The 14,551-nt window shown below is 35.6% G+C and overlaps 1 protein-coding gene across 1 annotated transcript in view; it reads left to right on the forward strand.

Moving 5' to 3' along the window:
- Positions 1 to 14,551, forward strand: part of STXBP5 (syntaxin binding protein 5) — a 109,595-nt gene that overhangs the window by 76,735 nt on the left and 18,309 nt on the right. Inside the window, exons 20-22 of the mRNA XM_064446994.1 lie at positions 4,124 to 4,189; positions 7,747 to 7,806; positions 7,900 to 7,947. Coding sequence (XP_064303064.1) covers positions 4,124 to 4,189; positions 7,747 to 7,806; positions 7,900 to 7,947 — 174 coding nt within the window. The remainder of the gene's footprint in view (positions 1 to 4,123; positions 4,190 to 7,746; positions 7,807 to 7,899; positions 7,948 to 14,551) is intronic.

The raw sequence follows: 14,551 nt of genomic DNA on the forward strand, positions 1-14,551 counted from the left end.
ATTTCAGGTTCAGATAGCATTCAACAGAGCAGCATATTGTTACTGTACACTGTATCCCAAGATTGGCAGAACCAAAAATCAATTTATTTCAATATACAGGGAAGTAGGAAAACATCATTCACTGTTACTCAACCACTTCCATAGGTTTTGCCCAAAAAACACAGCAGGAATTGGTCCTTCCTGATTAAGAACCCTGCTATTCTGTATCTTCCAGCATAAAATGTCTATTTAATAGGTCATCAGTATCTTTTAGCATATTTATAATTTAGTAAAAGGCATGTCCTGAGTCAACCAGTTGAGACTTTAAGAAGACTTTTTAAAAAATGTGATATTTTCCCTTCACTTATGTTGCAAGGATATGATGTATGTTTGTCATCTTATTTTTTTTCTACTCAGAGAAGAAATTCAGATTCCCGTCTTAAAGCACCATCTATGTAGAGACAAGGCTCTCTACACTAGCTAGACTGTAAACTGTGATCTCAGGCTAGCTCAACAGATAGAAGCTCCCAGTTGGGATTGTGTTTTGGAATTTATCAGTGATGCATACCAGGTATATTACTCACATGTTCTGGGTGGGAATTTATAGTTCATGAAGCATGCTGTATATGTATTTTGTGAAGGCCTGCTAGGCAGTGTCATGAGGTGTTGTTAAGGTTGAAAAACAAAGTCAACCTTTGCCTTGAGGTCATAAGTTGGGGGGGGCGGGAAACAACTTCGGTCATGTGTCAAAAGACACAGCATGTGTAAGTAAAAGCTTTATAGTGTGATGAAAACTATACAGTGGAGGGTTGCGCTGTTTAGAGACCTTTGCTTGAAATACTGTTTGCCAAGTTTGACAGAAGCCACAAAGAAAGCCAATATTTGTACCAAATTATCAAACAATTTGTAATTTTGACTTGGCTCCAAAACTGATGGATAGCTGTTAATTTTTTAGTTACATAATTAAGCTCACATAGGACACCAATCTTAACTCTTGCAACCTACTGTTGGTGGGAGTTACAAGGTTTTAGGTGACTTCTCAACTAGTACAATACTATACAACTCTTTATAAGTTAATATTTCTTAGTTCTACCAGAGGCAGTTTAGGATTCTGACAAAAACAGAAGCAGTTCTTGCATGCCTGTGACTTCTTTTAATTTTTATTATACATCAGGAAGCCTCTTTTTGAATGGAATCTACAAGGGTTTCAGAACTGGGGTTGAGTCAAACCTGAAGAAAATATGTGCCTAGAACTCTTGTGGGGTTGCTTGTTCTGTTTGTTTTCCCTGTCCCCTTTCTTCTTGAACTGTGTCTGGACATGAACTATATTTGAATTTTTAACTTAAACATCAACTAAACCAGACCAACATCAGCTGTGGCTAAGCCAAGTCCAAAACTGAATTGGAAAGTTTGATTATTGGGTTTGAGGATTTTCTACTCCATTTTTCAGGTTAATAGTTTTTAATTCTAACTTTTATAGCTTTATATCAGGTTAGTTCTAGTTGTAATTTTTAATTAGGCTGGTTTCCAGTTAAATTGAGGTTTCTTAGATATATCTCTCTGAAAGCCTATGTGAAACACTGACAAATGTCTTGTGAAACTTTATACATCAGTTAATTTCAGCTGTAATTCTAGGGAGGTTTTAATACCACATGGTAATTTTTGTCTTTAATGACATTATTTGATATTTTCTAATTTTGGGGTTTTTCAAATTTGCTACTGGAGTTCAGACTGATAAGTTAAAAGCTTGTTAGAAGGTCACTTTTCCATGTATTTATGTTCTAGTCAGGTTGTAGTCTTTGCAGTTCTGAAATGGAAAATCTTGGATCACTTTGCTTTTGTAATCCATAGCAATTTGCAGGTATGCTGTAAGCCTGAAACCAGAGAACTTTTCCAGGAGAGCTGTCTTACTGCTGGTGCACACACTGCTTCTGTCAGGGTACCTGGGGTTTTCATATGAACAGCAGTAACAATTGTTACACCGTTTTCTTCTTATTGTTCGTGGACAGACCCCCATAATTCACAGTTGTAACTTGGATTGTTCTTGTTACTGTCTGCTTAATTACTAATACAGTCCTAGGTAAAATTAATTTTTATCTATTCCTGTTTATTCTTCTCTCTCTTAAGCATAGCCATCACTGCTATTATTTAGACTTCCAAGGTTTATGTGCCACAATGATTGTCACATTGCACACTTACTCTTCAGTGGGATAAATCTTACCTAATGCATAAAATTAACATATAGGTTTATGATGAGAGAATGTTTGGGGGAGGGTTCTGTTGGATCAGTTGATATGAGTTATTAAGATGTGTATTAATCAAATCATAGCCTCAAGACTTCTTACAAAGAAATCAAGCATGCAGGTGTGTGACTTCATTCTTGGCTACAGACTATTCCTGTCAACGCAGGGTTTCACTTTTCATAGGAGAACTAGTATAAGAGGTTAAACTCTTCCTATGAAGATAAAAAGTTAAAATATTTATGGGAGAGAGGAAATTAACTTCCTGAACTGCGTGTTTGGATTCGTACAGTTTGGCTCCCAAAGGAGCATGATCTAGAAACACAACTATTTCTAAAAGCACAGTACGAGTTTGTCCTCCCCGCAGTGGTGCTATCTAAAACTTGTATTGCTTGTTGGGAGAGCAACACCTGGATTTTTGAAAATTCCTCTTACACAACCCAGTCTAGTACAAAACATTTAGACTCCCATGCATGTTTAAAACTCAAGTGCTTTCAGAGGTCAAATCACACTTTGTTAGATAACACATGCCATGATTATCCCATAGTGCTCATGGATGTACTGAAAGATAAGTAAATAAATAAGTAAATTGCTTTTTTCTTTCTCCTGTGTAGTGGAAAGGTATAGCTTCCACCTGGGACTTCACCATACATTTAGAATTGAAATCAGTTCCTGGACTGTTGTGAAGTGTAGGCTTAACCAAGTCTTCTGGTCATTTGACAATTTCATGCCAATCCTAGTCATTGAGTTTTGAGGTTCAAGCTGTACATGCTCTTAGTAATCTTAAAAAAAAAAAAAAAAAAACACACAAAAAAAAACAACCAACCTACTTTGCATAGATGAAACTGTGTGAATGCAGCCTACTTTTAGTGTGTTCCACATTGATCCAATGTTCCAGGAGAACCTTTTATCTTTTAAATAATTAACTTCTGGTTTAGTATTCGGAAATTCTAAAGCTTTGATAGATGAGTAGTGCTGTTCCCATATTTTTTGTTTTCTGTTAACAGATATGTACAGATGCACGTGTGAATGTGTAGAGTACAGCTGTATAGACAGGCTTTGCATGTGCAAGCCCTTGTTGCCTTAGCCATTACCATTACACCTCCTAAGCTTTTTGACTATTTGAAATATTTGTGTGCATGCAAAAACTTTTCATTTTAACAAATATTTCTTCTGAGCATTACATGCTTGTTTGCATTAGTATCAAATCATAAAATTTCTGAAGAAAAACTTTATTATATAAACCTAAAGACGCATTGCTAGCCTTAAAATATCAATAAAATTCACTTTTCTTAATCGTGGGCAATCTTGACAGCAATTTCTTGTCAAAAAGGAAAATAGAAAAAGTGCTTGTATATTTCTAGTTAGTGTTATGGAATAATATTTCAGGTCTTATGAGGTAACTTCAATATTTAGCATCTGATTGTGGACTCCTATGCTTTATGTCCTTCATTGGAATGGTAGGAATAAGCTTCTAGATATTAACATATTGCAGTTATTTAAATGATCAGATTTGATGATTTAAGAACTTAGTGAAATTCTTCTGTACAAGGAAGAACACTTTCATAAGCAGCTTAGAACCTAAATTCTGTAACATCAGTAAGTTTTGCTGGAAAACTTAGTAGATTCTGTAGTATGTAAATAACTGTTCTGATAAGTCTGTCTCCCTGAAAATACGGTGGCTTTCACTGAAATTTAATGAGGATGTGTGTTTTGTAAAGAAAACTTTAGTAGGAAAAAGTGACTCTACAGTCACTGTGGGTAATATCCAAATTAAAAAAAAAGTAAAAAATATCGTCACAGCTGGCTGGTTTGTAGCTAATAGGAAATGAAGCTCCTAACTGCAGTGGAATAAGGGATAAAATAGCAGCTATATTTATTATACATTGTCTTCTGTGTTCCAGCAGGTCTTTGTGATATTAATGAAGGTACAATGGTGCCAGAAGATCGCTGCAAATCACCCACTTCAGGTAATCAAAACTTTCTCTGATCTTCAGCTTCTTATTTGCCCAGAAGATGGCATGCTTTAAGTAATTGTATAAAAATCTGTTTTCTCAAACTGAGCTGTCATAAATTTTGCTGTGTTGCACAACTGCATTTTTAAAACAAGGCTGATTTTAGAGATCCAATAGGACTATGTCATAAAGATGAGTGAAGAGAGAGGTAATCTGAAATATTTATGCTTCAGGGAACATACTGGGCAATGGAATTTTGAAACATTGATAAGAGATGCACAAATTCCTGTAATAGTTCATGTGACTGTGTTTCAGAGTCCTCAAAAGTAGTAAAGATTATTTCTGTAAAAAGAGCTGGTTTACTTCTGCTTCCTCATAAGTGGTAAATCACTATTTTTCTTTGGAATCAGAGGTCTTCAGAAACTGGCATCCTTACAAAGTAGGAGTTCCCTACTTAACACCCTCATTCCTTTTTGTTGTTTTCAGTCCCCACTACTCTGTGTGAATATTTTAAATGAAAGCTTCAGCAATATGTAATATTATTTTGTATTTGGTTTAATATTGGCTAGTTGAGGCTATCGCCCTGTAAATACTTCATAGTGCATACTTATATATTAAGTATTCGAGATTAATATTTCATGTAGCTAAAAATTTGTCACTTATTTTCACCATTACTCTTAAGAAAACTCTTGAAGTAATGTCACTTCATCTCTTTCATTCAAAGCTGTACTCGGATTAAAGGATAAATTGCACATTTACTCAAGTACCTAAAATAGTATGTGTACTCTTTGCAAAGTAGTGCAAAATGGTAATCAGTGTAGGAATCTAAAGACAGATTCCTTTTCTATTATAGCCTGTACCTTTCAAAGCCAAGTTGAAAACATAACAAAACATCCTGTTTGTAGCTCTAGTGGAAATTTCAATGTAAACTTTAATTTCTGATTTGACAGCTGCTGTCTTTTGATGTTAATTTTAAATTGTGCAAAACTTTCATCTACATCAGTCAATGTCACTTCCTTTCTTAAAGTAAATAAGACTTATTTATAATTAAAGCAAAATTTTGTTGCAAACTTTTTTATTAAAAAGTCCTAACCGAAGATGTGATTTCATGACAAACCTGTGTAATGCTAAATATTGGCATGCTGAAATTGTCAACTTCGGCATCATTTTTAATGCAAGCATTTATGTGGTGTTTAGAATAAAGTGTATCTTTCCTATTTCATTTTTAAATATAAAGACCAATGTCTGTAAACAACTTGCTGTGCAGTGCTGCAGTTCCAGTAAATCACTTTGTCAAGATTGAGGAGGCTGATGATAATTCTTACTAACATGTTTGAATTTGAGCTACTTAAAGGCTAAGTCTAATTTCTGATAGGCAGCTATAAAATATGTACAAAGAACAGCTAATGAGCTGTAAGCCTTCAATTTTCCTCTTGCTCCAGCATCACTCAAATGTCAGCCCAAACAACTTCCAGCTGGTACCGCTAAAACTTAAAACACTATTTAATTTGATTTAGAGAGTTTCTTTCATAATTTGGATTTAAAGTAGAGTAAAACTTAATTCACCATTTCCACTAATGGTGCAATGAAAGCAGACCTGAAGATGAAAATCAAGGTTTATATAGAAAAATTCTCAATTCAACAATTTGCTTCCCCTTCCGCCCTCCTGTCTGAGTTGTGTTAGCTGAAGCAGGTTTAAAATTAATGCAATTTGAATATTTCTTTCAGAGGATCAAAAAAGGAGGCAACTGAGAATAGATGGCTTCAAATGTCCTGAAAGGAAACAGAATTAGGGGGAAATTCCTAATCCTGCAGAGGTAGAAATCAATCTCCAACTTACGAGTTGACTATCTGAAAGACTGTTTTGAAGTTACTTCATATTAGAATAAAGTCTAGAAGTTTGGACAACTGAGTATCTTGTGAAAAGAGTATATAATGTCTTAGATACGCATACAATACTATAGAGAAAGAAGTCTAAAGTACCAGAAATAGTGAATGTACAAAAGATGGAGGGGGAGAGCAGCTGTGGCATTCCCCTGTAAACAGAATCTTGAAGTAGTGAGGTTGGACTGTGCCTTGTTTCCCTTAGTTCTGTCCTCTCCTCCCAGGTCTCAGTATATAAGGTTCAGAGATAAGGTTCATGGCATGCTTCTCCAGTTCTGATCTGAGAAAGGTACTCAGAGGGAGGCACCTTCCTGATAGGAGAATCTTTTGGTGATGTTTGTGAAGAGAGAAGAGCTGCAGTCCCTTAAGTTTGGTTTAAGTTTATACCTTTCCTGGGCAAGAGCACAATACTGGAAAGAAGTCTGAAAATGGCATTCAGTTTTCAGAGGCATAAGAAAAGACATTCTGGAGGAATCAGCTGCACAGTATTGCCAAACTTGAGGTGCAGGACAGAGGCCAGATTTAAATGACCTTTTTCCAGTTTAGAGGCTCTCAAGAGGAAAGTACACTAGCACAAAAGGTTTGCTTGTTAGTAGCTTTAAGATTAGAGGATGGGATTGGCAATTGAGTGTATATATTATAATAGAATCTGTAAAACAGACCAGCCTCTGTTTTTTATGAAGTTTGCGTTTGTTCAAGTTATCTAAATCTTGCACCAGTTCCACCTTTCTGTGCTCAGGTGAAGAGAAGCAGAAGCTAACTTCTGTTTGACTTCATCTAGCGGGTGGTTATATAGTTGAGATGACTGTGAAAGGCACTACCTGCCTATGCAAGTTAGGAGATTATCCTACAGTTATAATAAGAGACCTATGGAAATACTGTGAAAATGCAAGAGAAATAATAACTTCAGCTTCTACTTTTTCTACACAAGTTAAATGGTAATAAGCTTAGGCTCAGGGAGCACTTTTCTGGCCCCTAAAACATTGTATAGCCTTGTAAACTGTCACATTCTTGTGTCCATGAGTGTCAAAATGTTAGCGTTCTGTTCTTATTTTACACTTCCACAATATAAAATCCAATGACATTCAACATTTTTTAGTTGAACTATGTTTTCATTTCGTAACAATGGTAAGCCTCAAGTTGTGGCATGTAGCTACCCCTGGTTTTTCAGTATTAAGGATTAAGAAAAATCCCAGGTGGCAGCACTGGCTCTGAGAATATTCTGTTGTCTCCAGAATAGCTGAAGAACTGTGGCCCAACAGTGACTTACTGCATTGGAAAAAAGCAGATTTTCAGAGCCTGAGTTTATTGTTACAGCGGTATTCTGTGAATCATAATTTAGGCTAATGTTTGTGTTTGGAACCATGATTAGGACAGCAGTCTAGTTATTCAATGTAAACACTTTATTCAATGAGAGAAATATTTCTACCAATAAACTTTCTGGACTGTGCAACATTGTACCTTGCATTATAGTTCTTGTGGTTAATCTTGGTATGGCAGAATTCCTGTCATACCAAAATAATTTAGATTTTATAGTATCTGATACAGCTACAGAGAATACCAGTGTCAGTACTTGATATTTTAATACATCTTTGTATCTTTCGTAAACTCAAAGCTTGTATTAATACATTGGGTTTGTGTCAAAGATAAATGTTTGTATATCCGTTTCATTCTGTCTTCACTCATAGGTTCTGGTTCACCAAACAATTCTGATGATGATCAAAAAACGAATAATTTTATAGAAAAGGGTACAGTATTTTTCTTTTCTATAGTCCTATTTTTTTTCAGTTCTTCATTTGAAATACTTAGATTGATCTTTTTTATTAAAATATTATTTACAGTGAAGACCAAAAGCAGAAAGTTTTCCAAGATGGTAACCAATGACATAGGTAGGAACTAGAAAAATTCTGCTCTGTTCCTAATCTAGTGCCTTCCTCTATGCAACACTAACCCAGCAGCAAAAAAACCAAAATAAAAATCCAATTTCAATGCATTCAGTTATTAATTTTTCATTCTTTATGCTAATTGGTAATTCTATGGGCTGCTTCTGTACTAAATACACTGGGCACAATAATTTAAAAAAAATCAAGGATATTGTTGGTTTAAATTCTCTGATTTTTATTATTGTGCATCTCTTTTCTGGATGGGTGAAATTATATTCCGTACTAAGAGTTCAGTCTATGCTAGTCACAACATTATTCCACTACTTTTGCAAAGGGCACACTCTCTTTGAGAACATGTGGCTCATTTAATTTCTTTTTGATTTGCATTCATAGCCATATGGCCAGATTTCCACGTGGCTATGGTCAAGATAGAGGTAGTATCATGTCGTCTTTTAGTCATCTGGAAGAGGACTTGGTCATATAGACATATCTATTACTGTTACACAACTCTATTTACTTTTCTGCATCCAACAGTGACACAATACCTACCAGCTCCAGACTTGTGTCTTAACAATTCGGTGACAAAGTTGCCTTGGAATATGTTGTATGCAGGTAGATTGAACCCTTTTGACTGGAATGGAAATTAACTCTGCTTCTGACAAGTGGGCCATTAAATAAATAAAGGCAAGAGGCTGCGTGATTTAATTTTGGGAAAGGGACTCTTCTTCCTTAATTGGGATATGGTTATTTTCATTTCCAAATCACTGTGTAAATGGTTCATTTTGGTTTTCTGTAGTGCACTGGTATATCATTGTAGGGGGATTTCATTTCATCTCTTTCGTCAGATCAAAAGGTTGAAACTGCTGTTTGCTAACCTACTATTTCATAGGTTGTGTTGAATCATAGGTTAAGACTAGGGAGGGCAAAATTTCTTTTCCTGTAGTCTCACTTTGATTTGCTGTTTGGCAATTCAACTTTTATCCTAAACCATTAATCCCTTTCATTGCAATTCAGTAACTGAGAAGAATAATCATTCAAAATTCAGAGAGAGAAATATGAGTGTGATGAAGTCATCTTTGGAATCTGAGGTACAGAACGAGGAAGACCAAGAATATGCCCTTTGCTCAGCAGTATTTTGAGCCCTCCTTGCAGTAATAACAGAAATGTTAGAGACAATGAGTTCTGAGACAGTGGAAGCCTGAATATAGTTCAAGAAAGCAAATGGTTGTCAATAATATATTATGTCAAGTCATCTGTAATTAAAAATCGGGTGTCATTTACATGAGTATTGATTAACACGTTCTCCTCAAGGAAATTCCAGCTAACTAGAAACTTACGCTCAGCTCTTCTAGTGAGGAAAACACTTGTGCATATTCTGTAAATGCCTGTTGATGAGGTAATGTTTCCCTTTTGTCCCAAAGCAGTCTCTTCTGAACTTAAGACAGCCTATCCTGTGCAAAAAAACAGTGTGTGTGAGTGTGACTTTATTATTTTTTCCACTTTTTTCAAAGACTAACACCACAGTATTAATAAAACAAGCTAATGACAATTCTCGAACTATTGACATCTGTTCCAGCTTGAAGCCTTTCAACTGAAAGCATTTTGAATGTTTTTCACAGCTAAAAAAGCAAAACATATATTTACAAGTAATGCATTCTTCAGGGTGTAAGTTACACAGAGTTAACTGAGATAGTAATGCATTTAATGTGTAATTCATAAGCATCTCCCAGTCAGCCCAGACTGTGATTTGTGTAACTTGCACGGTTTATTGGAAGCGTAAAGAAACATAATTATTTCATCTGTATTCTGTTAGTTTTGAGTGGTTCGATGCCATGCGACGAATTTGTGTTTGTTTCGTGGGGGTTTTCTTTTGTTTGGTTTTTTCACTGCCATGTTTTCTATACCTTATCTGGCGTGTCTGCTCTGCATGGCTCTTCCTGAACTTACATTCTAAGCTCTTCCACATAAGTAAAACACCTTCTTCTGTATTTAGTCGCCTGTTTTTGCATTTCATTGTTTTAAACTGAATTGCCAACTAAATGTGAATGGACAATGAGTTTTGTGAAATGTCCCGCTCGTCATTAACTTCACTATGTTGCTTGAAACAAATTGTTTACCATCAACTGCCTTCACATGGATGAATTAGATGTACATGGCATGGTTGTTGCTCTTTGAAATGGCATATGGTGCAATCAGTTCAAGTATTTTCCGTTCTTTGTCAATATGTGAAATATAACCTGTCAAATGGATTGCAAAACCGAACAAGAATTATTTACGCTGATAATTTCAGTTGCTGTTAATATCACTCCTGTTTTGTCACATGGGAACAGTGAGTAAGAGAATACTGCCTGCAAAGTGAGAAGTAATTCCATTTTAGTCATAGGGCTGTAAGGTGGTATCATCACACACGTGCATTTAGAAATATGAAGCCATTGCCAATTTAATCACTTTATTCAAACTTATGTAGAGACATCTTCATTTCTACATATTTCTATTATTAGTGGCAGTATCAGATTAGGATTCTTGCTTCGTTAAAGGATCAAAAACCATCTAAGACACCAACAATAGCATAAATAAAATGTAAATGCTTCATGTACCAACACTTTAGTTTTGCCATATATACCATTAAGATCAGTTGGTGTTCTGGTTTTTTCTAAACTCAGTTGTGAATCTTCTGTGCTAGGGAATCGATACTAACTCAAGTTAAAGACTGGTTGTGAATATGTTGCTTTTGGGTCACATTTCCCTTTTATTTGCATCAGAGCAAAGATGATGATCAGAAAAATTGCAGTTACCTTGGATATAAGGACATACTTGGTTTAACTAACCATTTCTAGAAATTATAGAAAATACTCTGGCAACTATTAAAAGCAGTGATTTCTCTTAGGAATGGCAAATATTTGAAAGTATAAGCAACATGCTGTGAAGCAGTAGAGAGGTGTACCAAGTGTAGATGAACTTACAGGAAGAAGAACTGGTAGGAATTATTTAACTTCTAAGGCCACATCATTTTTAGAAAAGTGTTGTGATCCAGCTTCAGTGGAAGCAAAATCTTAAGTTGTTTTACTCTTACTTTGGTCAGTTAATTACTTGGCATGAAGAGATATATGCGATTAAATATATAGCTACAAATCAGGTCAGAAGTTAAGAGGTATTGTAATGTCCATTTTTGGAAGAAGCTTTAGTAAAGGTGCATGCAAAATGTTGTAGGCTCTGAGACCTTCATAGGTGTTCTAGTAGACTGCATGTCAAATACTTTTCAGGAAGATTGGTTTTATTTATGTTCTGCAGTTTATAAATTTAAAAACAATGGCAAGCAATATTAGTAGGCAGATCTAAGCGGAGTAGCTTTAATTCCAACCTTCTATAATCCCTGCTGTTACTACTGACATAAGGTTTCTCACGTTTGTTACATTCTAAGTGTACACCTAAACTTTTCAAACAGTGCTAGAGTCCCTGACTGTTAATGGTGTTTTAAGGGAATAAAATCTTCAGATGCTCTTAAGTTCTCATTTGCCCTAATGCCAGAGTAAGACTGTCTTTTCCAATGTGTTTTTAATACTTTGATCTAATTTTGGATATACCAAGTACATATTTTCTTACATTCTCTTGTGAAATGGTTTTATTATTCTTACATCAAATTTAGATTTCAGCATTGATAACCTAATCTCTATTGTACTGTCACCAGTACAATATTCAATTCTTTAAGCATCTTGATATGGTAATGTGAATCTTTCCTCTGTAGCTGTCAAATATGGAGTAATTGGGAACTTTGGTATATCTAACAAATTCTAAGCTGCTTATTTGTCATGAAATGTTAAGTGAAATAGGCTTTACGTAAACTGTTCTCCTGTCTGTCTAAACACCAAGACACTTGTCTCCTTATAATCTTCAGAATTTTCTTAGAGGGCTTAGACTGTTTCCTCAAATAAGGAATGGATGAAAAATCACTCTATAGGTTTCAAACTGATGTGCTATACATTGGAAAGTTAGCTCAGGATAACCCACTGCAAATAAAATGTAACTATTACTTTTGAGCCACAGCTTCCTATTGATAGTTCAGTCACGTCTCAGCCTTCAGGTTTTCTTCATTGAATTGGTTGAGCTTGCTATGCTGAAATATAACACACTATGCCAAGGTAACCTTTTATATTTTACCACCTGCCCTCTCAAGCCTGACCTATGAGAAATCTCCAAGAATCCTGAACATTGTTTTTGGACAGTTCTCTAATATCATACTTGCATATATAATTAAGTATCATATAATAGCAACGGAAAGAAGGTGTTTGTGCCTGTGTATGACTCTAGGTTTTCTAATTTGGAGGAGTATTAAATGTAGGCCTAAACACAGGCAAACTATTGTCACTGTTGCCTTGAGCAGTAGGGTGCCAGGAGGAGCAAAACGGCTCCCTGGCCTCTGTCTCCTTGTCTCACGCCAGCTGCAGAAGTCTTGGCTGTAAATGCTGCAGCAACCACCACCACCGAGAGAGGTATTAAATTCTGACCCGACAGCCACACCCAGCAGGAGCAGTCACCATCACCTTTGCCCGGTTGTACAACTGGAGTAAGAAGCCTGATGCTGAGCATGCTCTCTGTAGATCTCTGTCCTATCTTTTCCAATTTCTCTGATTTATATCTTTTGTGTCATGGAAGTTGTCTAGCATGTTGCTGGTTTTCATCTGAGCAAATTTCAGCAAAACTGAATTTTCCAAAACTATTGTAAACCATAAGCCAGGTATGAATACAAGCACGCTTTTTTTTTATACTAAGTAATGTTAGTTGAAAACAGCTTAGCTGGTGAAATATTCCTATTTTCTTACTGCATCTTTAGGCACTTTTTTCTTTAAACACAAGATGGCACTACTGCTACTTAAATAGGTTCTTGTGCCCTATTTACGTTTGAGTTACTGAGGTTTCTGACACATTAATGTTTTGAAATGTGGTGGGGTTTTTTGCATGGCACTCTAACTCATGATTTCTAGCAATGACATCCTTTTTTAACAATTCAGGTATCCTCTTGTCCTAGTAATGAGGCGTAGTTCGGTGCTCGTAGACAATGGCTGACAAATTTGTTTTACCCTATCTAGTTCACGCAGCTGATGTTTCACTAAGAAACAAAAAGCTAGAACTGTGGATTGACCCTTAGAATCCAACACAGTTGGCTGTATTTGTTATTACCTGTTACCTAGTATCTTTTTTTTTTGATCCGTTTTCTCCAAGTTGTTAAAATTGTGTTACACACTTCTATTTGAAAAGCCAAAAGTGACTGCTCTGGTCTTCAGAGTGACTTAGTTAATCATTGCTGGTATTCACACACGGTAAAAGCTGTGAAAAGCCAAAAATAAATTTTCTGTGTGCATACTTCAGCTTTTGTCTAGTATTTCAGCTTTTATGATTTATGTGTCTACTACAGCAAACAAGCCTTATGATGAGGAACACCCATCTTGTAATTCACAATTCTAGATGAGGTTTCAAGATCTCTTTTCAAGCTGATATAAGTTCAAGCTGACAGCAAAAAGATGGGCTTCTGGTTACAAGTTCTGTTTTCTGTCATGGTTTTCTTTTAGTATAGCTGAGCTCTGATCTGAAACAGGAGTTAATCTTGTTGAAAACAGTCCTTGGCAGAAACTTTCAGATGAGTTTTGGCCTCACCATTAAGCTAAGGCAAATGCCAGTGACAATGTAAGGATGAGGGTAGAAAACATGTAGTCGGAATGCTGTTTTCTGTTTCAGCCTGCACTAAAATCAGTTGAAGTGACTAGCATTTCAGTCTGAGAATAAGTAATTTAATTTGAATAGGACATACTTTGTAACATTGACACATGAGGGAAATGAGAAGATTATTTCTGGAGTCATTCTCAAATTTTTATAATGTATGACAGGAACAAAGCTGTTCAACTATTCAGATAACTAGCATTTGCAATATTGATGAGCATAATTGATGATGTAGGGAAGTATTTCACGTTTTGAAGGAGTGGAAGTAACTACATCACATGCTGTTCTTCAGAATACGTAGAAAACGGAATGATGTCTCTTAAAATTATAATTAGAATTATTAACTCCATTTTTAGCCGAGAGAAACAGGAAGATTCAAGCTGCCTTATGACTGGTATCAATTACAAAGTACTCCTAGAATTACAAAGCTGTTCTCAACCTCTACTTTAGGTAGAGAAGTATAACCTATACAAGATAGTGAAGAATTAAATGATATATCAAAATTCAAGCATGTGGCTGGGAAATAAATTCAGAGTCTAGTCCTGGTCTACTAGTTAAGCTACATCAAAATTATTCCTGCTCCAGTAATTGTTGGAAGATGGAAGAGGGGTGTATGGCTGCTAGTTTACTAGTGACTTATATTATAGCAGCATTTGTTAGTATTGTGCTGAATTTTAAATGGACTGCAAGATTTCCATTCCTATAAAGAGAATTTCCCAAGTCAGGGATGAGTTCAAGTGCTGTTTTTTTTACTTGAGCAATATTATCAAAATTATACTATCTTTTGTTTGACAGTACTACAAGTGTTTGCATGCTGCTGGTTTTATAATTATCCTTTGGAACATCTTCATTCTTCTAAGGTTGCAGAGTGCATCTCAGGTTACTAGCTTTTTAC

The sequence above is a fragment of the Phalacrocorax carbo genome, chromosome 3, assembly GCF_963921805.1.
Source record: "Phalacrocorax carbo chromosome 3, bPhaCar2.1, whole genome shotgun sequence".
NCBI classification, from domain to species: Eukaryota; Metazoa; Chordata; class Aves; order Suliformes; family Phalacrocoracidae; genus Phalacrocorax; species Phalacrocorax carbo.